Source organism: Bufo bufo, chromosome 3 (genome assembly GCF_905171765.1).
Source record: "Bufo bufo chromosome 3, aBufBuf1.1, whole genome shotgun sequence".
Lineage (NCBI taxonomy): Eukaryota > Metazoa > Chordata > Amphibia > Anura > Bufonidae > Bufo > Bufo bufo.
The window spans coordinates 123,697,181-123,723,942 of record NC_053391.1 but is presented as its reverse complement, the minus strand read 5'-3'; the positions used below and the strand labels follow the sequence as shown (position 1 = coordinate 123,723,942).

The following is a 26,762-nucleotide window of genomic DNA, read 5'->3' as shown; positions in this document are numbered from 1 at the left end:
TCTATCCACCAACGTCACGTTGCACCACAGACTGTCCAGGAGTTGGCAGATGCTTTAGTCCAGGTCTGGGAGGAGATCCCTCAGGAGACCACCTCATCAGGAGCATGCACAGGCGTTGTAGGGAGGTCATACAGGCACGTGGAGGCCACACACACTACTGAGCCTCATTTTGACTTGTTTTAAGGACATTACATCAAAGTTGGATCAGCCTGTAGTGTGTTTTTCCACTTTAATTTTGAGGGTGACTCCAAATGCAGACCTCCATGGGTTAAAAAATTTTATTTCCATTTTTTCTTTTGGTGTGATTTTGTTGTCAGCACATTCAACTATGTAAAGAACAAAGTATTTCAGAAGAATATTTAATTAATTCAGATCTAGGATGTTATTTTTATGTTCCCTTTATTTTTTTGAGCAGTGTATATAACAGCCAAGATGGATCCGTCTTGACCACCATTCAAAGTCAATGGAGGACGGATCAGTTTTCTATTTTGCCAGATTGTGTCATAGAAAACTGATCCGTCCCCATTGACTTACATTGTGTGCCAGGACGGATCCGTTTGGCTCAGTTTCGTCAGACGGACACCAAAACGTTTTGCCGTCTGTGTCCAGAGCGGAATGGAGACTGAACTAATGCATTCTAAATCGATCCTTTTCCATTCGGAATGCATTAGGGCAAAACGGATCCGTTTTGGACCGCTTGTGAGAGCCCTGAAACGGATCTCGCAAATGGAAAGCCAAAACACCAGTGTGAAAGTAGCCCTAGGTTGACAAGCAAAGGCTTTAAATAAAATAGGGAAAGATCTATAGCGCCATCAATAGTCCTCAATGGTCTTTTGTACATAAAGCTGAATGAAACAAATACGTGTGCAGTGAGGGTGTATTAGCCAAGTTGTAGCTGTTGTTCCGACAAAATGAAAAGGTAAAATGTTCGCTTTATATGGATGCCTTTATTTTAATGAAGCTAATTACACTTGGGCAACATTTTATCTTGGAAACAAAAAAAAACAAAAAAAAAAAAAAAAAGACAAAAATGGAAAAAACTAAAATAAAAACACACCATTGAGACTAAAAGCGAAACCATTACTATACTGATCAATAGTACCCCATTCCAACAAACTCAAAACTTCAATAAATTGACAAGTTTTGGCAAATTCTCATGAAAGTTTTAAATACCCATAGAAGCAAGCAGAGCATGTACCTCCAGTTTATGCTTAGCCAATAACACAGCCACACACGAGACTAGGTTTCTGAATGGGATTGCGGACGTAGACCCGGCTCCCGCATGCAGTGGAGGTCCATTATAACACGGCAACCTTGCGCTAAAGTGCTAGTGACATCAATGCCCTGCTTAGCAATGGCTTCACCCACAAAATTGCTGCTTCCACCGTGTAATTCAGGCAACCGGGACGATTTAATGGCAATTTACGTATCGGAGAGAATACGACTCCTTGTGTAAAACTGGTAGAAGGAAGGGAAAAGCTGGTCCTTAAAGGCTACTTTGACTACCGATAGAATATCCTTACACAGACAAGAAGAGGTCAAGTAACGGTAATATTTGGCATTTTTAATTTAGGTTTTGTTTATTTAAGTTTAATGTTAATTCCATGCTGTGTTTCAGTAAGAACAATGACAGATTCTGTATCTGTGGCTCCAGTCAGATATCCAGTAGTACAAATTAGCTTCAAGTTACACATACTGAACGAAAGATAGGTTGAGCAAGAGAAAGAAGGGGCGGAGGTAGGGAGGGAGAAGATAGAAAAACGAAAATTTTTAAACACGCATGCAGGCTTTTCAACACCAGCTCCAATGCTAACCTGCTCTGAGGAGGGAAAGTAAAAAGGAGGCAAGAATGAATAAACACGGACTGCTGACGTGATACCAGCACCAGAGTTTTCAGCAACATTATTATTTTTTTTTTGCACAGTTTGAAAACACTTGTACAGCAAAACCACTACAAGGACATTCTGAAGCAATCTGCGACGTCAAGCTCTAACCACATCTCAAACAATTAAATTCAGTTTCAAACATTTATAAAAAATAAAAAACAAAAATAATAAACAAACAAACAAAAAAAAAAAGCCACCACACAAATTCTACAGTGCGATTGACTCTGGTCTGCCCTAAGGAGTAACGTCTTTTGCCCGTTCTATGTGTTTCTAAGAGGTTATAGTGCTGGATGGCACGGAGACATATCTAATGCTGAAAAAGCCTCTATGCAGTCCTGTTAGTGTCTTAAAGAACCTAAGATGGCTGGCAGCAGCAGCAGCAAAATCCACAGTCATTCACTCTTGCCTTTAAGAATTCTTAAACTGTGTAAAAATGATACACCCAACTGGGCAGGAACCTAAATCCTGAGAACCAGTGTAAAAGTCAAATTTTGATGGTCCTCAGAGTGAGACGGGATATTTGGAGGGAAGGGGCAGTTGGTTAGAGAGGGTCTCTTCTTGGCTTTTAAGGTCTCACTGATTTTCATCTTCCACATCCTGCAGTGCTTCTTTATTCTGTTCTTCACCTGTAAAGATTGAAAATTGGTCATCGTTACTTGGAATTTTTTAAACAATTCATGCAACTGTACACTGCCTACCAACACTTCAACATCCTCCTGATAATACTACCTCATAGTCAAGACCATCTAAATCTAATTATTCAAAATCTCTAGTCACACTAAAAAGAATTTTTTCAATTGGTAGTTATTAAAAATTTTGGGCCCCTTTCTGTGTACAGCCTTGAGATTCTCTAATAGCTTGCTCTGTATGTTTACTATTTCCCGTCAGGCAGCTCAGCTGAAGGCTCCTTATCTCTGACCTCCTAAACACTCATAGCTCAGTTCTTATATTACTGCTAAGAATGTGGCTTAGGGCAGGTTCACATCAATGTTATGAATTCCGTTATTGCTTTCTGTCATAACTGAAAATAACGGAATTCATAAGACGGACTTTAAAAGCATTCCGTTTTGATCCGTCATAATAGAGGTCTATGGGTATGCCTACCGGAACTATCTGGTTTGCGTTATGCAGGATGGGAAAAAAAATCCTGTCTACAGGCCAACCACATTGTAGCGGTGAGCAGTGTAATTACAAGCCATCCCATTCACTTCTATGGGACAGCTCGTTCCTAAACACTTGCATGGGAACGAGTCGAGTCATCTCATTGAAGTAAATGGGACAGCTTGTAATTACACTGCTTAGCCCTTTATTTATCCAATACTAAAAACTGCCCGCCCCCCCCAATATGTCGGGCCTCTCACAGGGAATATACTTACCCCGCGCCGCCGCTTTTTCCTGTGCACAGATGAAACAGTCTGGGGGGAGCCTCCCTGGCATCGCGGGTGATGCTAGGGAGGCTCGTCCCCGCCTGCCATTGGTGTATTTAGTATTGGATAACCCCTTTAAGCATAGAAAACTCATCCTATAAAACAGAGCAGGTCTGTAGTGCGATAGTAACTTTTCTGCCTGTTATACACTAAAGACCTGTAAGAATATCTTTAGTAAAAATCTGCTGAAAGAGGACCACTCTCCCAATCCACATCCAACACCGCTTCATTAGTATTGGATGAGCAAACTTGTGTTTTACAAGTTTGGGTTTTATTATAATTCCATTAAGGCCTGTGGTCATAAAACACAAGTTCGCTCATACCCATTAGTATTTACTTAAGTGGATACTATTACTAAAAAAGCTGGGAGGGGAAAAGAGGCAGAGATCTGATGCTACAGATCCTCCCTGTGGGTCTTATGCTGGGATGTAAACACACTTATGCTGGGATGTCATCAAAATCCACTCAGAACTATATAAAAGTAATTGCACCATTTTTGTGCGTTTTACTGGTGTTTACTGTGAGCCAAAAGCGACATGACAACCTTATTCTGTGGGTCAGCATCAATATCAGATGGGCGGGGGTCCGACACTGGCCGATCAGCTGTTTGAGCTGATCTTGTCCGCTAATGCTATCCCATAGACATACAGTAGCGAGCAGGAAGAGAAAGAGCGCGTGCCGATTGGACAGTTGTGTCAGGGGTCATGAAAAACCGTGCCCTAGGTTCTCCTGGAGGCCTCAAACCACCAAGCTCTAAACGTAGCACCTATAAGGGTCCATTCACACATCCGTGGTGTGTTGCGGACCCGCAACACACCCGGCCGGCACCCCCTATAGAAAGATCTGGGCCACGCTCCGCGGACAGCACACTGTGCTGTCCGCATCCATTCCGTCCCCATAGAGAATGAATGGGTCCACACCTGTTTCGCAAAATTGCGGAACGGATGCGGACGTGTGAATGGAGCCTAAGAACAGAAGTATCCCCTCACTGTGGCACACAGATTTTTGGTTATGGGAAACAATTTACTAGGTCCAGACAACTAACCTTTAGATAAAACATTCTTAAAAAAAATAAAAGCAGCTACGTCATTTACAGATACTCAAAGCAACAAAAAAACCTCCGTTTTGGTTACGAACACCTGTGTCCAACATGCAACAGTTTAGTAGACAAATCCTATGTTAAAGTTTAGTAGATGGAAGAGGAAAGATGTAGTTAACTTCAAAAAGCTTTAGTCACTTTTTTATTTAAAACTTCATATTAGTAATGTTAGTGAAACAACACACAAGTCAATCCACAGAACAAATACACAAAGGACTGCAACACTACTGGCACAAGTTATGCGATCACCTTACTTTAAAGTGCAGCACCACTTCTGTGCAATTTTTGGAACCTAAATACGCAAAACTGACAACCATTTTGTGAAGCCTCATGCACACAACACATTTCAACATGAAAAACTGTACTGTATTGTATGCTAAAAAACAATGCTTTTGAGGAGGGGGGATCTGGCAGGGCTCAGCAAATACGCTTCCATTACTGATAATACAACTGTCTGCATCTGTTATGAACGGATCCGGTTGTATTATCTTTAACATTGCCAAGATGGATCCGTCATTAACTCCACTGAAAGTCAATGGGGGACGGATCCGTTTTCTATTGTGTCAGAGTTAAACTGATCCGTCCCTATTGACTTGCATTGTGTGTCACAAGGGATCCGTCTTGCTTTGCACTCCAGGACGGAAAACAAACTGCAGCATGCTGCAGTTTGCTCTCCTGTATGAGAATGGAACGGAATGCATTTTGGAGCACTCGTTCTGTTCAGTTACATTTTGTCCCCATTGACAATGAATGCGGACAAAATGGAAGAGTTTTTTTCCGGTATTGAGACCCTATGACAAATCTCAATACCGGAAAATAGAAACGCTAGTGTGAAAGTATTTAGAATCCACATAATGCAGGTCCCAGATAGGATCAAGAAAAGAAGGTTGTCCGATCTCTGCGTCACTAAGGCGAGATGAAAGACAGTCCTGAACACCAACTAATCGGGAAAGAAAAGACTGCTCCGACACTTCCCGTTTCATTAGCTCCCATGCACCACAATGTGAGCCACAAAAAGAGCGAGCACCAGCTCACTCCGCTGTTTCCCAGCCGGCGGTCAGGACCGTCTCGCCTAGCTTTGGTAACGGCGAGATGGGACAACCCATTTAATTCAACGTAACATTGTCAAAAATTATGATAAGTCAACATTATTATCTGGGTCAAAACCGCAATCTGGAATTTCACAAAACCAGAATAGCATTTCATGATGGCGCACTATCCCAGGACAAATCATTCTGCACGCTTCTTACTGTCCAATCATCCAGGACGTGTGATAATCCAGCACTCATTTTACTGTACATTGTACTTCCATGTCCCTTCTGGACAAGCAGAAAAACGTCTAAGAGACTGACGACAGAAGAAACGACAAGGTTCCGGCTACCATTTAGAGGGAGAAACGCATTGCCCCTTGCCCTATATATTTCCACAGCGCAGCATACGCCACGTACTGAACTACATCGCTGCCAATATGTGGCTGGCGGGAGTGAGGAACTCATGTCAGTGGCACCGGGAGACAACTATATGCCGACTAATCTCAGGGGGAAATAACCAAAGTGAATTTCCTAGACCAGCAGTCAGCAACCTTCAGCACTCCAGCTGCGGCGAAACTACAACTCCCAGCATGCCCACTTGTCTGTTCGATGGGAGTGCCAAGAACTGAAAATAGGATTGTGGGAGTTGTAGTTTTAGAACAGCTGGAGCGCTGGAAGTTGCTGATCCTTGTCCTAGACAATCGCTCTAGTCTCCTCAAAAGTTGCATCACTGCTGGCCCCTCTTACAAAGGTTATCCGATGAAGGAAAGATCTCCCAGGAAAAGGCACTTTCACAGAACATGTGGATTTCGCATCAACAAGAAACATTTAACACAACATTAGGCTACTTTCACACTTGCGGCAAAGTGATCCGGCAAAACATATGCAAACTAATGGCCTTTGTAAGACTGATCAGGACCCCTATGCGTCTTACAAATGCATTGAAATACTGGATCAGTCATTTTTTTTTTTTTCGGTCTGCTCATGATGGATCCGGTATTCCGAATACTAACACATTCCTATGGGGAAAAAAAAATCCGGCATTCAGGCAAGTGTTCCGTTTTTTTGGCCGGAGATAAAACCGTAGCATGCTGCGGTATTATCTCCGTCCTGAAAAGTCAAAGACTGAACTGAAGACATCCTGAACAGATTGCTCTCCTTTCAGAATGCATTAGGATAAAACTGATCAGTTCTTTTCCGGTATAGAGCCCCTAGGACGGTACTGGAAAAGAAAAACGCTAGTGTGAAAGTGCCCTTAGAGGTGAGTCCATGCCAAAACATTTAGCACAATCCAGATCTGCTACTCGGTGCTCCACACACGGTATAAAACTAGTAGATGGGTCACGCCGAGCAAACAGATGCAGAGGTTATGATGGAAAACACAAGCCTGCTTTGTCAGGCAATCCAGACAGCAACTTACAAAGAATATTTAGGAAAGGGACACGTGGGTTTCCTTTAGGAATCTATACAAGAAAGGGAAGAACAGGATCATGTAGTGACAGTGATGTTAAAAGCATGAAAGGGAGGAATCAGCCGCGTGATTGATGTAGTAGAGAGAGATAGGCTTTGAATGTAATATCTGTAAGACACAGTATGCGATAAACTGTCTACATACAAATATCTGCCGTTAGTCTGTGCATCTAGTATAGTAAGGGTTAACCCGAAACTATTGGAGAAGCACACGCTATGCCATAAAGATGCTACAGAGAGTGAACATTCTCCAGCCAACTGTTCTAGTACTGGCCAGTTTCCCAGTCTGTGCCAGGAAAGCGGCAGACAAGTAAGGCCAGACACACACACGACGGAATTCAATGAGAGAAACTCGCAGCGTGTCAGTGTGAGGTATCATTATAAGGGTGGATTCACATAACCGTAAATGCATGTAACGTCCATGTTGTATCTGTGTTTGTTTGTTTTTTGCGGACCCATTGCAACAATGTCTACTCTTGTCTATCTTTTTTAAGGGACTGTGGAACGGACATATGATGCAGACAGCATCACACAGTGTGTAGTCTGCATTTTCTGCAGTCCGATTGACAAATTAGTCTGCATCCGATCCACTCATAATGCAGATCGGACCAAAAATACGGTTATGTGAACAGAGCCCAATGCTGTGCAATCATGTCAGAAGAGCAGAGGGTCAGAACGGTACCTCACACTGACACGCTGCGAGTTTCTTGCACTGAACTCTCTCGTGTGTGCCTGGCCTAAGGGATACAAGGATTTTTCTAGAACTAGAGGGGGGTAAATATTCCAGCTGAATGGTCATCTATTAAATGACAAAGGGCAATCCGCTTTTATTAAAAGGTACTCAATGTTTGTACTTACCATCACCTTGCATATCTGAAGTCCATAGTGTCAGATTATCACGTAACAATTGCATGATAAGCGTGGAGTCCTTGTAACTTTCTTCGCTCAGTGTATCCAGTTCTGCAATAGCATCATCAAATGCTGCTTTTGCCAACCTGAAAGAGGAGGAGCGTTGTTCGTCAAGACGTTCCCATCAGGTCTGCAGGAGAACACTTACTGCACACCACTAATCATGTAACAGCCTGTTTCTAACAGTATAACCGGACCAAATTCAAATACGGAGATGCTTCACTATCCTTTAGGAGGCATCTACAAGAATTCTAGAAAGTCTTAACAGGTGACCAACGTGCAATGAAGTTTTCTACCAACACTAACTTCTTACGTTACTTTCTATTTATCTCTATTAATTCTTAACTAGAAAATTTAAGTTGTCCCTCCTCATCTCAAGTGTAATCTACAATAGCAAACACATAGCTTGACTTACAATTCAGATCTTTCATACAGAATGGGCAACTTAAAGGCGGTTTCAGAGATTTTGATACAGATGACCTATTCTCAATATCTATCTGATCAGTGGGGGTCCGACACCCAGGACCTGCACTGATCAGCTGTTTGAGAAGGCACTGGTGCGCCTGTGAACCTGCAAGAAGGCTGCAGTGCTACCAAGCACAGTACCATAATACATAGTATAGCGGCTGTGCGTGGTATCGCATTCAGGCCCATTCACTCCAAAGGGGCTAAGCTGCAATACCAAGTACAGCCGTTCTACAATGTATGGCACTGTGCTTGGTGAGCTGCGAAAAAACCGCAGCGCTCACAAAAGCACCAGTACCTTCTCAAACAGCTGATTGGCAGGGGTCCCAGGAGTTGGACCCCCACCGGTCAGATACTGATGACCTATCCTAAAACCCTTTTAAATGTCAGATCTCTGTACCTTAAAGAGGTTGCCCCACGAAAAATGTTCTACAGTTCTCAAGCCTGCACCTGGATCTCAATAATTTAATGGAATGCAATTCACAATTTAGTATAAGCACTGGGTTATTCAATAAAATGTATCTGTATACCGCCACCTGCTGTTTGCTTTTTCTAATTTCTCTGTCAACCTGAGGTGGATGTACATGTACAGTCCCAGAGACAGCCCCCTGAACTGCCTTGTAATAAATCTAGCAGAGTAATTGGAGCAATGAATGGGGAGATCTCTGGATCCATGTGAGGTACAGGGCTTTGTTAGAGATTGTCATATAATATATTATGTACAATTTTAAATTTTTACATTAATCATAGGATAACACTTTTAACAGGGTTGTCAGAGGCAACATATTACCTATCCAAAAGATGGGTGATACGTTCCTAATCGGTGGGGTAAGGCAGTTTAGTCCACTACCCATCACAAAAAACTGGAGCCCCATGTTCCCCATTTGATTGAAAAGCAGACAGTAGTCATTCTGGGACAACACGATCATGACAACTTATCACCTATCCTGTGAATACGGGGATTAAAGGGGTTCTGCACTTTGTTTGTTGGACCCACACCTATCAGAAGCTGATAATCTATCCAGAGGATAGATCATCAGTTTAAACAAAGTGCAGAACCCCTTTTAGTGTCTGATCGGCTGGGGTCCAACCAAGAGAAAGGGCCCCGTGCTCTCTCGTTTCAATGAGGTGGTGGCCATGCCGGACTCCGCCAAACGCTTGTACTTGGCTACCTCTAGCAACTCCAGAGATTTGAACAGAGTGGCAGACATGTATGCATACAAAAGGGGAATACGGATGCCCGTTTCCCAGATCAATAGGAGCCAAAGTGGTCAGACTTCTTGGGCTAAAAATCTATTTTTAATCAGTCATTACAAAAAAACTAAAAAATTTCAATATCTTTTCCTGTACAGCTGTTTCTGTGTATCGGCAGACTGTCCGGCTCTCCCTTTACAGTGAATCCCTCAGAGAACAGCTCTCATCTCTGCCCTCCTGACAGCTCATTAACACTCATGTTAAATCTTATCAGTTTGGCAAGAATATGGCTTAAATGAGTGTCAGGAGATCAAAGTAAGGCCCCATGCACACGACCGTGTGGTGTGTTTTGCGGTCCGCAAATCGCGGATCCGCTAAACACAGATGACGTCCGTGCGCATTCCGCAATTTGCAGAACGGCACAGACCGTCTTCAATATAAATGCCTATTCTTGTCCGCAAAGAGCGGACAAGAATAGGACAAGTTATATATTTTTTTTGCGGGGCCACAGAACGGAGCAACGGATGCGGACCGCATCTTTTGCCTCCCCATTTAAGTGAATGGGTTCGCATCCGAGCTGCCGTTTTGGCGGCTCGGATGCGGACCCAAACAACGGCCGTGTGCATGAGGCCTAACACAGAGCTGTGAGTGACAGCTTCAATGTGAAACAACCACCCAGTCTGCAGATTCACTGGAAGGGAAGGCTATAGAACAAACCCTGCTGAAAATGTTTCAATAAAGACCAATTGACAATATGATTTTTAGCCCAAAATGAGTAAAATGAAATGTTAAAAATGGCCCCAATGGAGTTCCTATATGACAAATCTACCACAGCAGTACAACCTAAACCAATACACAAAGCGTTAGTTGCTTGACATCAGTAACAGGTAAGTACCTGAGCTGCTAAAAAACCTACCTGCACGCACGGTCAGGAGAATTAAGAATTTCATAATAGAACACAGAGAAATTGAGAGCGAGACCTAAACGAATGGGATGTGTTGGAGGAAGTTCTGTCATTGCAATATCACTTGCAGCTTTATAGGCTACCAAGCTGTTCTCTGCAGCCTCCTTTCGGTCATTGCCTATGGCAAACTCTGCCAGATATCGGTGGTAGTCTCCTTTCCTAAAGATACAAAAAGGGAGTCAAGATGAATGTGACACACAAAGTAATAACCTACACAGCTTTCAACCAAGGTGCATTGTCCCTTTGTATGGAACTGTACCCCCTTTTCACCCACACATGACAACTGAAGGGTAACACCCATCAGAAGGATAACACCCATCAGAACAGCTCTGTATGAGCAGGAGCCACGAGCGCTTTACTTACATTTTATAGTAAAAAACCTTAGACTCCCCACTGTTTGCAGCTGGAATGAGGTGCTTATCCAGTACATCCAGAATGTCATTACAGATAGATTTCAGTTCCGTCTCAACCTACAAGACAAAAAAGGTATCACAAAACGTCACCCGCCATATCACACAATCTACATTTACATCGGGTGACACTCGCTCCTCTAAAAATCCTGGAGAGTTACTGCTGAATGGGTTGCGTGTGCACGAGAACAGGCACATCTGTCATTGATTTCCTGGAAGACTGTTCCCTTTTCGGCACCTCATTCTTTCCATACTTAGTCACTCACATGGCATAACCCCTTCCAGAACCAGTAGCAGAGCAAGAACTGCAGCCAAAGATGGACGTTCACAAGCAGGTAGTGCACCATGTACTTAATGGGCCATATTTTAGGTGCTGTCAGACATACACGAAAAAGGAGAGGGTGGAAAGGGTTTGGGGGGGGGGGGGGGGAAAAAAACCTCCCTCACTAACCTTTTGAAAATCTTAAAGTCCAGCAGCACGATGCGCCCGTCTCCACCATACTGGAAGTAAGGACATTCTGTATCAGCTCATGGAACCACTGCAGCCAAAGGTCTCAGAGGTGATGTGTGCACAAAAGGCACGGGGCCACAGAGGTCACCGATTGGCTACAGCAATCACATGGGCTGATATGGAACGTAATCACTTCTTATACGATATGGATGGAAGCCACAGCACTGGCTGTTTCAGCAGAATGCACATGGATCTTTGCAAGCAGCAAACAAATGGGAAAAGCTGCAAAAATTTCTGCAACAAACCTGCCAGGTTATTTAAAAAAAATAATATAAAATCACTCCAACCTTCTAAAGCCACAACCTAATCACAACTACGAAGACAAGAGGGCTCACCGTTGTCCGATAATCCTTGATCATTTTGAGTTTATCTTCTCCGCCTTTGTTCTCCTCTTTCTGTTCAATGCTGCTGATTATCCTCCAGGACGCTCTTCTAGCTCCAATCACATTCTTATATGCGACAGACAGCAAGTTCCTTTCTTCTACTGTCAATTCCACGTCCATCCCGGCCACCTTCTTCATTGACTCAACCATTTCTAAGAGTGGGAAGAAGTAGAATTTTTTTTTTTAATATACACGTCATTATACAATCAGCACTCCCATTTATAAAGACTGGTAATCCCATACTCTTAATAAATCAGGCGCATCTCTGGCACCTCGAGCGACAGAAACGCAAAACTATGCAAGTCAGGGGCTGGTGTAAGACATAGTAAATCTGGAGGAGAGCTGTGATGAGCCCCACGCCCTTTCTGAAGTGGCGAGAAACTCAAAGTTGCCAATTATGGCATGCACAGCTGAAAGCCTGGCCATGTCATTCTATAAATGTCTTCATATAATAGGCTTTAAAGAGGAGCTGTCACCTGTCAGGTCTGTGACTAAATACCCCGATTATGCTTTCCAAAAATGTACAAAGCCATTGACAATGGGTGTTACCACTCTCCTCATGGTCTAACGAGGATGGCACTGTCTGGATGCACCCCAAACCCCCAGCTGTCCTTTCTGCAAAACATTTCTAAGAGGAATAAGAGAGGAACAGAACATTGAAGGGTTCTAGAAAAGGTGCTTCAGAATTGTTATTCATTGGGAAAACAATTCTTTACTAAGACAAGTCAGGAGAGCAGAAAAGTCTTCTTTACAGGGGTTATATGCACAGGATAGGGGATAACTGATTGGTGGGGGTCCAACCGCTGGTCCTGATCTGATGAAGCTGCAGGTTGAGCATGCCGCCCTGCCACTCTGTCATTCTCTATGGGAATATCCCAAAGTACCGACTTCAAAACTTAGCACAACCCCTTTAAAAAAATGTACCTTCGCCCATTTGGAAGCAGTTTATCCACTACACAGGTAGTACAAACGCTCAATGGCCGGCGTTAGACTTCTTGCCAGAGTAAACAGAGCATCGTTCACATGCGGGCTGGAAGCAAAGAGCAGCTCGCATCCGATCAAATCAAGTAACACTTGCGGAGGCCAAATTTACCGCGGCAACTCTAGGGAGGACACACTGGGTGCCGATCTACCATTCGCTGCAAACCAGCACCGTATTCAGAGTGCAAAACCCTGTATGAACACTGCACAACTGATCAATACCAGATTGGTGAAGGTCGGACTCCTGCATTTCGGGTGAGTACCGCGGCCTCCCCACAGCTTACCAAGCACAGCGCTGTACATTGTATTGTGGCTTTGTTTGGTAATGCAGCCCAGGCCCATTCTTTTGAAATGGGATTGAGCTGCATATAGGCCATGTGACCGATTGATCATATTTTATTCCCAGAAAACCCCTTTGTCCACCTGAAGCATAAGCACAGCGCAAACTGACTCGCGGTGCGGAATTAATATCAGATGCATGCCAATTTATGTTGCAGAAATTCACTGCAGATTTCGCTTTTTGCAACACATTGGGTCAAAACACTGGGAAAATCAGCGCAGAAATCCCAGTCCACGTGGCCATAGCCTCACAGCATTTACACGTGCCACATAATCACCTCCGCACATTACATACTCATCCACTCATTTCCACATCACCACCCCCAGGTCATGGCAGCCAATTCTGTCCCAGGACTTCTACTCATCTTAAAGGGGCTGTCTCACATCAGCAAATAGCATTTATTATGTAGATAACGTTAATACAAGCCACTTACTAATGTACTGTGATTGTCCATATTGCTTCCTTTGCATTATACATGGCTCGTTTCCATGGTTATGACCACCCTGCAATCCAGCAGCAGTGGTCATGCATGCATACTACAGGAAAAAGCACCGGCCTATGTGCGCGCCTACGGTCCCAGCAACTGCTGCTGGATTGCTGGGTGGTCGTAACTATGGAAACGAGCAATGTATAATGTGATGAAAAAATGAATCCTGCCAGCAAAGGAAGCAATATGGACGATCACAGTACATTGGTTTATCGCCAATCGTGATCTTTCATCCTGCTAAATAATTATCGCTCCTCCTGTCACAGATCTGTTTGTATAATATGGAGTCGTCCACTCGCTTATAGATCACAGAGGCGTGGTACGTGGAACGATTAACGAGCGAAAGTACAAACTAACATTGCTCTATGTAATTAGTACAATTGCGGTCACTAATGAGTCGCAAAATCTATAATCGTTCTCAGCAAGACATCCTCTGGTCTAATACAAGCCTAAGGGGCGAGTATATAAATTTTTTTTATTCTAACAGTCCGTAAAGCCTTAGGCCTCATGCACACGGCCGTTCCCTGCATTGGGGACCGCAATTACGGTCCCCAATGCACTGGAAACATCCGTGCAGCCAGCCGGACCCATTCCGTGGTATTTTTGCGGTGCAGAACCACAGAAAGAAACACCACAGAAGCACTCCGTAGTGCTTCAGGTGTTCCGCATCTCCGGAATTGCGGACCCAATCAAGTGAATGGGTCCACATCCGCAATGCGGGGTGCACATAGCTGGTGGCCGTGGATTTCCGACCCGCTGTTTGCGCGCCACAATACGGCCAAGGCCGCCCAACGGCTGTGTGCATGAGGCCTTATTCACACATCAGTGATTGTGAGCCAAAACCCGGACTGGAGCCTAGACAGAAATAAGGTATAAGGGAAAGATCTGCACCTGTTCGGTGTTTAGATCCGCTCCTGGTTTTGGCTCACAGTCACTGATGGAAATCACTGACCGAACACTGACGTGTGAATGAGGTGTAAGGGTTGTGTGAGGTTTTGAATCATCTCCGACAACCCATTTAATTGAAGGGGAGCCTTGCAGCAATAACTAGCTCTATCCTCTACTAAACGGACAGTCATGTAATTCTGGTGCAGTCCCGAAACGGCCAATCAGCAGGGCGTGTGGGGTATCAGGCATTGATAGCTTATCACTTGTAAAATACCAGACAACCCTTTTAAATTACTTTCACAGGGGTGCCCTTCAGGACATTAGTTACCGGGGTCAGATGATGCAATAAGCTACAAGGTAGAATCTAATACAGCCTTTTAGGATGAATCCTATAACGTCCCATTGTGGGGTAAGAGGGCCAGTGATGCAACATGCAAGTGCTATTACAATGCAGGTTTCACAAGTTTCTATGGCCATTAAAATAGCTGCCATCAACCTCCACTGACAGGGTAACAGCCAGCAGAACTATAAATACAGCTCTGGAGAACAGAATAGTCTAACTCAAGACTGGTGATAAAAAAAATTGTGGCACAATTGCCCTTTTAGTCATCACATTTCCGGCTGCAATGGAAGATCTATGATGCATTCTGATTGACAGGTATACGTAACGAGGATACTAATTATCTTAAGAGCCTTATGGGTGTTCTCCAGGCTCCTCAGGATAGCTCAATATCAGATCGGTGGGTGTTTGACACCCGGCGCCCCCACGATCAGCTGTTCCTTGAAGTGTAGCAGCCATGCCAGGTTACTGCAGCCCGCCGACATGGCCACTAGTACCCTGAACACAGCTAATCGGCGGGGGTACAGGATGGGGCCACTCCACCACAGGTCAGATATTGAGGATCTATTCTTAAGATAGGTTATCAATATCTGGAGCCTGCAAGAAACAAGTGCATTTTGATTACCATTTGACAAGGATAGATTACCGGTATATGCAAAGCAAACAGGCATTGCAAAGGAGGTAACTATAAAATCTGATATTACTCGCCATTTTGCTAATTTATTAATCATCATCCTATATTCTAAGCCTTTCTAGTAAAAGCAGACTACTGGCAGCTCATTAACATGGAGATTGTCTGAAGAGGTCAACCATCTCGCGGCACCTTCAAAACCGCAAAGCACCATGCCATGTAGAGACTGGTCAGGAGCAGGAAATCGTGAAACAGCAAACAGACCCTTTTCAGGGTGGTCTCAGACCACCAAATGTATCCCCCCCTCCCAAAACAGATGAGACATCCTAACCTCCAGCTGTTGTGAAACTACAGCTCCCAGCATGCATAATTGCTCTGCTCTTCTCAGAACTCCCATAGAAATGAATGGAGCATGCTGGGAATTGTAGTTTCACAACAGTTGGTGTGCCGAAGGCTGCTGACCCCTGCCCTAAACCATCGAAGCCCATAACATGGTCACATGTCGCTCCTGACATACTAAGCCCCAGCCCACAAGAACGGTCCATTCTTGCATCACAGAATTGATGGTTTTGGGGGCCATATCAAAGATACTTTCACCCAATGAGTCTTTGTCCGTTCATCAAGCGCTCAGTGGCACTGTTGGACCTCGCTCACATTCCCGTGTCCGTTTGACGTTCGTGGAGAAAAAAATAAAAAAGTCCATACTTCATCTGTGAAGAATCCATGTGTCCATCTTTTGCCCTCCATGCGTCATCCGTATAAGCATCTACTATCAGTGGTCGGTGAGAAGTAAACCAAACACGGATGCAATACAGATACCATCCGCACGTTTTTTCGTTGACCCATAGACTATAATTGGCGTTTGGTCCACATCACGGACCAAAGTAGTGCATGTCTCCGATCTACTTTATTTTGCTCACAAAATTTAGTTACAAAAAAAAGTAATGATACTACTGATAGGTGAACAGACATTAAAAGTCAATAGATGAGTGTACTGTCCATGGAAAGTGCAATCAGCACGTGTCAGAGGCCTTAGATATGGAATGAGTTGGGGTCTGTTCAGGAAAAACATAGATGCAATCAGTTTTGATGCATTTTTCATGGGAGTGAAGAAAAACTGAAGAACACCACTCGACATCCGGCTGCAGAGGCTTTTTCACTGCTGATTGCTGGAGATTGCTGTCCGTTCACAACACGCAGCGTGTCCAGACTGAAAACTCACTTGTGTGAAAGAGGCCTTTTATTTTCTCTCCTTTAGGGTCCATTCACACATCCGTATGTTTTTGCGGATCCGAAAAAACAGACACCGCCAATGTGCGTTCCGCATTTTGCGGACCGCACATCGCCGCCACTCTCATAGAACATGTCCTATTGTCTGCAATTGCGGATGAAAAAAGGCATTTTCTATTTTCTTGCTGAACAAAAATGCAGACAGCACATTACGGCCCCATTGAAAATGAATGGGTCCGCACCTGTTCCGCAAAATTGCGGAACGATGCGGACCCATTTTGCAGACGTGAAAATGGACCCTAAGGCTACATGCACGAGCTATGTGAACCCAAGGACAGGTATTCCTACTGCAGATATTCAGAATGAAGCGAACTTCAGTACTTCCCTGCACAATACTGGCCCGTCACTCACCGCGCAGGGAGCTGCAGCGCTCTGGTGGAGACAAAACCCTGCGCAGCCACCACAGAGTGCTGCAGACAAGCTTAAAGAACAACCTGTGACCTTCATGACATTTTTCTACTTGAGGTTTGTCTCTTGCTAGGTTAGGCTACTTTCACACTGGCGTTTTGGTTTCCGTTTCTGGGATCCGTTCAGGTCTCTCACAAGCGGTCCAAAACAGATCAGTTTTGCCCCAATGCATTCTGAATGGAAAAGGATCCGCTCAGAATGCATCAATTTGCCTCCGATCCGTCACCATTCCGCTCTGAAGGCGGACACCAAAACGCTGCCTGCAGCGTTTTTCTGTCCGCCATGTGGTGCGGAGCAAGACTGATCCGTCCTGACACACAATGTAAGTCAATAGGGATGGATACGTTTTCTTTGACACAATGGAAAACAGATCCGTCTCCCATTGACCAATGGTGTTCAGGACGGATCCGTCATGGCTATAGAAGACATAATACAACCGGATCCGCTCATGATGGATGCATGCGGTTGCATTATTGTAATCGAAGCGTTTTTGCAGATCCATGACTGATCCGCAAAAAAAACGCCAGTGTGAAAGTAGCCTTATTTATGACTGTTTGTACATGAAACCCCCGATGGTAAAGCGCTGCGGAATATGTTGGCTCTATAGAAATTATTAAATCCGCTTCAAAGAAACATTAGGTCACAAAGTTTTTCCAAATCACGTTCTTTAGGTTGAAGTCGATGGGAAACTGTTCCAAGTCTGCAATGTGGATTCGGCAGCAGAAAATGCTGAATCAGTTACAAAAGGACTAACGATCTGCAGAAAGAACAGAGCGCACACGGCCTGTCGAGTTGTAGACATGGCAAGTGGAAAGCAGAAAGACGGCCGTATTATGGAAGCTTGATTCAGAAACTCCACCTAAGCCTCCTTCAAAGGGGTTATCCCATGAAAAGCATCACTATGCAATGAATAGGGCATAGAAAATGAATTACTGCAATATTAATATTATTGGTGTTTTATGTAGCGCCCCCTGCTGTTTATTCTCCCTCCTCCTACATTCAGTGGAGGATTAGCATGCTCGGTGACTTCCCTGCTCCCCTCCCCCACTGCTGACGTACTGATCTCATTAATAAAGGTGAACCTGTCCAGACACTATTCATTCAGCCTTCCAAATTCCTAGAATTATACGACCCTCTAGACCGCGGAGAAGGAAATTGGGGGTGCACAACAAACCATCTGTACCTCTGGGGCTGTGAGGGAGATGCAGGCGCTTCATGAGCTGCTGCCCACCCACAGAAAGGGAAGAAAGTCTTCCAGATGAGGGACTAAAAAAAATAAGTTTAAAAAGGGGTTGTCCTGTCTCCAAGCCCTGCCCCTTAAAGGGAACCTGTCACCTGGATTTTGTGTATAGAGCTGAGGACATGGGTTGCTAGATGGCCACTAGCACACCCGCATTACCCAGTCCCCATAGCTCTGTGTGCTTTTATTCTGTCAAAAAACGATTATATATGTAAATGAGGCTATTTACGTTTCCGGAACCAAGCCACGACCACTGTGAAGGAGCCTAGCACCGCCCGCATCTCCTCCTTGCTCCCAGACGTCAGAAAGCTAGAGTGCCGTAATCTCGCGATGCGCAAGCTGGCGCATGCGCAGTTTATCCCCCGAGGCCGATGCCAGCAGAGAAGGAACACTATGTCCACACTGTGCATGCGCTAGCTCGCACATCGCGAGATTACGGCACTCTAGCTTTGTGACATCGGGGAGCAAAGAGGAGATTCGGAGGATGCGGGGCGGTGCTGGGCTCCACAGTGGGTGTGGCTGGGCTCCAGAAATGCAAGTAGCCTCATTTACATATATAAAATAGTGGTTTTTTTTTTACACAATAAAGGACACAGAGCTATGGGGACTGGGTATTACGGATGTGCTAGCGACCATCTAGCAACCCATGTCCTCAGCTCTATACCCAAAATCCCGGTGACAGGTTCCCTTTAAGTAACAACCGCCACTCACCTGTCCTGGGTCCTGCTGCTCTATTCCCCAATGCTTCCGAACAGCGGGGAGCTGCTACAATATAAAATACAACCTCTAAGGAGCTGGTCACATCTGATGATATCCGATGCTACGGCGTTGTGCTGGACCCTGCGGACTTACAATGGGGAGGGGGGGGGGGGGTCTAACAGCATTCTGAGCATAATGACAAGAACAGCAATGCATGGTGTCAGAAGTGACAGTACTGTAGATGGGCACTCAGTATGGAGCCCATAGGACATGGCCAGCAGATGCCACATGGGACGGCAAGAATAACGCACCGTGGAGAACTATTCTTACCATCATAATGTCCATGTGGGCCATTACATGCTGCTGTGAGTGGATGTACAATGGATCTGGCAGAGCACTGGCTTTCCTTGTGAACGGGAACCATGATGCAGTCTAGGCAGAGGCGATCCACTTCCCAGGAAAGACACCCAAGTCCAGCCCTATCCTGCGCCAATGCAATCACCTCTGTGTACGGAGCCGGTATTAAGTGCATTAAACAGGAACAGATCCTGGAAACCTTTCCTGTGACGGTATCTTCAAGATTTTTGGCAAGAAAAATGCAATCAATACAAGCAGCATTAAAGTTATTTTTTTTTTTTCCAGGCTCCTTTTATTGACGATTCATCCTCAGGATAGGTCATTAATTATGCCCAAACAAATGGGAGCTGAGCAGCAGTACCCGGGTACGGCCACTAAACGTTGAACGGCGCTGTCTTCCTGTTCTATTCACAGTACTAGATCCAGCACCAGAGGCGGCAGCCAGCAGCTGATCAGTGGGGGGCGCTGGACCCTCATTGACCGAATATTAACGACCTATTGTGCGGAGGTCATCAATATCTGGAGCCTGGACAACCCCTTGAATATAGCGGAAACCTCCCCTCTCCCTGCCTCTCACACAGACTAGATGACCATAGAGTAGCAATTCCAGTCGGATGAAAAACCCAGCGCAGATTGTGCCGCACACTGACTGTAAGCAAGAATTTTTTTTAGGAAAAGTCCAGCAGGTGGGCTTCTGAGTCTTCAGAGATTGGGTTCAGCCACCGGCATAAGAGAGCAATTCATGACCAATATGAATCCGGCTCCTATTGTGAGCTCATCCACGGCCCCCTCCCCCGATCAGTCTGCCATTGTCAGGGCTCGCTCAATGCCGTCACACAGTGCAACCTTTCCACACCAACCACCGGGTCGCTCATCATATCGCCATCTACTCCACCGTGTATGGCCACATTACATATTAAAATATTTCCTCTCACAGGACAAATACTATAACATTGTAAACTGGGAGCACGTGTAGAGCTCCACCTTGACCTAGAAGACCCTACCTTCTGCGCAGCCAGGATCGGGACCTGTTTTTGGCCAGTTTACCCCCAAAACATAAGAATTCTGATTGTGGCTCCACCGGTGTATTCCTGTAGATATGGCTATTCCAGGGGAGGCTGCTTCTTCAGTAGGGCTCTTGTTCACGAGGTCCACCGGTGTCTGCACTGAGCGGCCCCCTAACCCAGTAGAGGACTGCAGTGCTTCCAGCTACAATGACTCAACCCCACTCTTAAAGGAGTTGTCCGGGTTCAGAGCTGAAGCCGGACATAACCAGAATTTGAACCCCGCAGCCCCCGAGGCCAGCATTGGAGCATCTCGTGCTCCGATGCGCTCCCTTGCCCAGCGCTAAATCATGCAGGGCAAGGGCTCTTTTGTTTATCACAACACAAGCCCGGCAGTGTGTTCGGTGATGTCACCGGCTCTAGCGCTGCTCTAAATCCCGCCCATCAGAGCCGGTGACGTCACTGGGATTCCTGGCAGCCCCATGGAGAGCCCGGTACGTCACGAACTCCTAAAAATGCCTTTGCCCTGCGCGATTTAGCGCAGGGCAAAGGAGAGCATCAGAGCATGAACTGCTCCAATGCTCAAGTCAGGGGGCTGCCTGGGTGAAAATGGAGGTATGTCCGGGATCAGCTCCGAACCCAGACAACTCCTTTAATCTAATGCAAGTTTTGGGACTTTTTTTTAGAATGGGTGCCCACCTATCACATACGCATTTATGCCACCAGCAAGCTGAGTTCATTCCCACTTCTGGTTGAGCATGCAGTTACCAGTTGGGACCGTGACATTTCTGATTGGACAGTGTGGGACTGTGCAGGGGCACACCCCAAACTGGCAGCACCCAGCTGGACCTATCCTGAGGTCAGGTCATCAGTATCCATGGGCTGGGACACCCCCTTTAAATTGAGGCACACTGGAAGAAAATGAATAAAAAAAAACAGGGCAAGCATGTTGGAATACGCAAAAACACACCCATAAAGCTCTCAAAATTGGCGAGTCAAATCTTAACACAAATTTTGGGCATGTCATCAAAATAGTGGCACAAACCGCTTACTAAATATGTATAGGAGAGAAGAATTGTTACTAAAGGCACCCCCCCCCCCCCCCCCCCCCCCATCAGCTGGTGAAGCTACAAGCTCTGCCCACAGACCGCCATCCCTACATACCACCCAACCAGTCTGATTTCTGAACTGGAGGATTTCTAAGGGCCACATACACGAAGCTCTAGACGGACTGACCTCCGATTTCTTCTGCTGAACTCTATTACTACTACGATCAACTATGCAAACAGATCAGCCGACCTGCCACCATTCCGGACCTGTCTGGTTCAGATCATTGAATTCCCTGAGAAATAACCTCAAAGCACCTAGTCTCAAAACTACCTTGTGAAGTTCCTCTATTATTCCTTCTGGAAACGTATAACCAAACAGCAGTGGATGCAGAGAGAAGTGCCCAACCTGCAGCCCTCAATGCCGGTGTGTGTGGCCGAGCTGTCTGTCTCCATCGGATGGGAGTCCTGGAAATGCAACCAGACATTTATAATATACACGTTGCCAAACGTATTTTAGGAGGTAATAACCCTTCGGGTTTTCTTTTTGGCCCTTGGGACTGGTTCAGTCTGACAATGTGGCCCCTGATTAGCAAAGGTTGTGGCGCGCTCAGCTCTGCATGGACAATGTTAGCGTGTAGGAACAGACCCTCAATGGTAAAGCCCAGTTCAGGCATGTATTTCTAGGAGGAATTACAGAGGAACAGCACAATCTACAGCTCTAAGAAATGTTGACCCAACATTGTTTTGATTGGGAATGCAAAAATCCCATAGGTCCTCTTTACACGCTTTCCTCAGGCCTCACGGATATGATAGAGTTTCGTATCCGTGGCTGATCCGCATACGGTATTTTGCAGATTGCACATGGATCCATTCATTTCTATGGGGCCACACAAAAAAAAACGCCATCCATGTGCTGTCCATTTTGCAAATTATAGAACATGTCCTATTCCTGTCCGCACTGCAGAAAGAATAGTTCTTTCTAGTAAAGGGAGTGAGGAAAATTCGGATTTAACACAGAAGGAGTCTGTATTTCGGGGGTCCGTGGTTTGCAGATTGCAATACGGACAAGGTCGTGTGCATGAGGCCTTACAATCCCAACCGTTTCAGGAGTCAGCTACTGCAGGTGCCCCCACATCAGCCCCAGCAGGTAGGTGGCCGACGCACCTAGACATTTGCTATACTGACTGATGGAACGGTCCAAGAGGTAGTTCTAGAGGAGCCGCCCCCTCTCCTGACAGGTCTGCTGTAGTAATGTCATCATTCTGGAACATCTATCCTAACGGTCGTGTCATTCCACTATCCGGCCAGGTCTACGCCACGACATGTTTATAATGGCAGTCTATGGTGTCGCACTGCAACACGCTGCGACTGTCGCATAAAATCCATTCGAGGTGGATTTTTCTGCGACTGCCGCGCTGCACTACGACACCATAGACTGCCATTATGACAAATGTCGTCCTGTAGACCTAGCCTTATTCCTACTAAAAGTTTACAATTGAATTGTTAGCAGTTTGCATTGAAGGTCCAGATGGGTGTGACCAGTTGGGGAGGGTCCACTGGGAGCACCGATTGGATAGTGTTAGACTCTATAGGGACACACCCCAACTGGTAACACCCATCTCGACGGTCACTGCAAACTGCTAGCAATTCATTCATAAACTTCTAGAAGGAGTAACAGAGGAGCGGCACAGTCATAAGAACAGATGCTCCGAGATTGGGATGCCACGAGTTTTCAGGAGAGGCAGCAGGTCCTCTTCAGAGGGGTTGTCCCACCTCAACACCGATCCTAGGGCCATAGCAGAGCACGTGTGACCACCGCTCCGTCCACGCGACCGGCGCCAGAGGTCGGCCCCCCACAGTATTGTTCTCATTTGCAGATCACTGGAAGACAACGCCGCCCCACAGTCATTTACCGTTTACGTGAATGGAGCTTAGCCCCGCCCAGTTGATACTAGTCGTGATGTCACTGGGACAGCGGTAAACAGTGAGAAGGCCGATCGGCAGGGGTCCCGGGTGTCGGACCCCCGCCGATCAGATGCTGATGATCTCTCCAGAGGACAGATCATCAGTTTAAACAAACTGCAGAACCCCTTTAATGAAACTGGGGATCAGCAGGAGGAGCGGACGGACGCCGCGCTGAGGGAAGGGCGTCGGCACCGCCGCCCTCTTATAACCTAGGAGTCCTGTGGGCGGTCCCATCTGTGACAACTGCGCTGAGAGCCGCCCAAGCGGATGGGGTGCTGAGTTCGAATCCATGGGGTCTGTGTCCACTGATAGGGAATGTAGATTGTGAGCTCTGCTGGTCAGACCCGTCTCTGGAGCACAGCCAGGCCAGCCCGATGCGCCCCATCCTTGTGGTACTGCAGGGGGCGCCCCCAGGCTGATAACAGAGGACAATGCAGGCGGCGGGGCTCGGCCGCCCATGGAGGGGGCTCCCGGCGCCTCCGCCCAACAAAGGAGGACGCGCCCTCTGCACGGGAAATGTCGCGGCGCCTGTGCGCCATCACAGAATGAATGAGCCCGGGCGGAGGCTGCGGTGCCGCACGTCCTCCATCACTGTGACAAGGCCGAATGGAGGAGGAACCCCCTGTAATGGCGGCGGCGGGGCCCCCCGGGGCTGCCAATGAATGAGCCGGGTGATGGGCTCCGGTGACCGGCTACGTGACAGCCGCTCCGGTGACCGGCTACGTGACAGCCGCCCCGGTACCGCCCCGAGTAACCCGCTCCCCCCGCCGCTGACAGCCGCTCCTGCCCCGCCACCTCCCCGGGGTCTCGCCCTACTCGGCGGTCGCCATTTTGCAGCCGTCTCCCTTCCTGCCCGCCGCCCTCCCACCTCTCCGTGGCATCCCTCGCCCCCTCCGGCCCGGACCCCCCGCTATTCCCGACCAGCGGCGCCCCTCGCCCTTCCAGAGCAGCTCCCTAGACCCGCGGAAGACTAGGCGCTTCTCCTTTGTCCTATCCTCCCTTCTCCAGCCCAGCCGCCATTTTGTCTCGCCTCCATTCTCTCCGCCCGCCGACCTATGGGAAAAGCCGCACATTCCTCTTACCGTCATATCGTTCAGCTTGCTCAGCCAGCTTAGCTTGGTACACTAGATCCTCTCGCTCTTCCATGGCTGTAGCTAGCGGGGATTAGAGGTGATCTACTGGGCGGATGGAAGCCGATTGTATCTCTCTCCGTCTCCCAGCGCTTCTGTCTCTCTCTAGCTGAGCCCGGGAAAGATGGCGGCTCCTTGATCCGGGAACTTCCGCCTGCGCACGCGGACAATCGCTCAACACTATAGCAACAGCTCCCTAGCAACAGCAGCAGGCGCGGCAGGAGAGGGCGTGTCTAGGAGCTTCTTGCGTCAGCAAGAACCAGGGCGTGGCCTTTAAATGGCGGCCCTTATAAGGGAGCAAAGGAGGCTCGGCCTTGAGGTTCTTGTAGGTGGCTGGGGGGGGAGTTGTGCGCGGAGGATGAGAAGCGGCCATAGACTCAGCGCTCTGTTTGTAGGGGCGTCTATGCCGGAGAACACTATAACAATGACGTGATATCACTAGGAGACAGCCTGAGAGGCCGCCATGGTGCTCTAGTGACGGGCCTGACACCTCTGAGCAGCACAGTGAACCTTGTACATTCTAGTGAGGAGCTGGTAGTCCGGCCTCATGGACTGCAGTGTAGAAGATATCTGTACAGTGCACACTGCCATACCTCCCCATTATAAGGGGGGTTGGCTAAGCCACCCCTTTAAACTGGACCCAATCCCCTTTGTGTCCCACCGTTTACAAAAGTGCCCTATACCAAGGAGCTGTCCCCTTAGAAAAGTGCTCCATCACCTAGCCCTGCTCCCCCGACGAACAGGGCACATCCTTCCCAGCTTGTGCTGTGATGTCATCGCATCACGCCTGCCGCCAGGGAACGCACAGGCTGGAGAAGGTGACTGGATCTCAGTTTCACCATTGTATAATTCAACTGTATCTGCGTTGAAAGTGGGGACATACCTCAGCCGTCCCGGGACTGTGGCCAAAATCTGGGACTGTTCTGCAGGATCCGGGACGGTTGGGAGGTCCGCACGCTGCATCTGTGCACCTAGCCTAATGTGTGCGCTGAGAAAAGCTGCCGGCACATACCATAACATTTCCATAGGCCCGGCGTATATGTGTCGGCATTACATATTTATGTTTCAAAGCGTATTTATTGGTATAATAGCAAAAAAAGAAGAGAAATTTACAAAACGAGGGGGAATACGTAAGAAATGAACATAGGCCTCCGATATAAATGGATAACGTCAAATATAGTCTGCAGAGGCATGAAATCAGCGAACATCACATATGCAGGACATAACCTACAATATGAGTCACCTAAATAATGTGCTATGGAAAGAAAAGGGCTCAACTCTCCCAGACAAAAAAATGAAAGGGTTAAGAGGGGGAGCAGCAGCCAAGTCTAATAGGGACTATTCTACAGGGTGGGACATTTATATGGATACACCTTAATAAAATGGGAATGGTTGGTGATATTAACTTCCTGTTTGTGGAATATTACTATATGTGAGGGGGGAAACTTTTCAAGATGGGTGGTGACCATGGCGGCCATTTTGAAGTCGACCATTTTGAATCCAACTTTTGTTTTTTCAATAGGAAGAGGGTCATGTGACACATCAAACTTATTGGGAATTTCACAAGAAAAACAATGGTGTGCTTGGTTTTAACGTAACTTTATTCTTTCATGAGTTATTTACAAGTTTCTGACCACTTATAAAATGTGTTCAATGTGCTGCCCATTGTGTTGGATTGTCAATGCAACCCTCTTCTCCCACTCTTCACACACTGATAGCAACACTGCAGGAGAAATGCTAGCACAGGCTTCCAGTATCCGTAGTTTCAGGTGCTGCACATTTCATATCTTCACAGCATAGACAATTGCCTTCAGATGACCCCAAAGATAAAAGTCTAAGGGGGTCAGATCGGGAGACCTTGGGGCCATTCAACTGGCCCACGATGACCAATCCACTTTCCAGGAAACTGTTCATCTAGGAATGCTCGGACCTGACACCCATAATGTGGTGGTGCACCATCTTGCTGGAAAAACTAAGGGAACGTGCCAGCTTCAGTGCATAAAGAGGGAAACACATCATCATGTAGCAATTTCGCATATCCAGTGACCCCCTTAGATGCGCTAATGTCAGCACTACATAACAGTATGTTTCTAACATTAGTCCCTGCAGCCGTTTTTGTTAAAAAAAAAAGCACTTTTATAATATGCTAATGAGCCTCTAGGTGCTATGTGGGTGTAAAATCAGCACCTAGAGGCTCCGTCTAC

The 26,762-nt window shown here is 46.6% G+C and overlaps 1 protein-coding gene across 2 annotated transcripts; it reads right to left on the bottom strand.

Moving 5' to 3' along the window:
• Window positions 1–1,543: 1,543 nt before the first annotated feature.
• Window positions 1,544–24,721, bottom strand: YWHAE (tyrosine 3-monooxygenase/tryptophan 5-monooxygenase activation protein epsilon). 2 transcript variants are annotated; one of them, XM_040423536.1, is made up of 7 exons: window positions 24,511–24,721; window positions 11,702–11,901; window positions 10,809–10,915; window positions 10,398–10,604; window positions 7,772–7,908; window positions 6,864–6,906; window positions 1,544–2,512 (listed from the first exon to the last, which is right to left on the bottom strand). In XM_040423536.1, the coding sequence occupies exons 1-6, from the start codon at window positions 24,572–24,574 to the stop codon at window positions 6,899–6,901; spliced, it is 723 nt and encodes a 240-aa protein (XP_040279470.1). In that variant the 5' UTR covers window positions 24,575–24,721; the 3' UTR covers window positions 1,544–2,512; window positions 6,864–6,898. The 2 variants fall into 2 exon arrangements, with proteins under 2 accessions (XP_040279470.1, XP_040279468.1); XM_040423534.1 differs by lacking the exon at window positions 6,864–6,906 and having other exon boundaries at window positions 24,511–24,720.
• Between the last annotated feature and the right edge of the window lie 2,041 nt (window positions 24,722–26,762).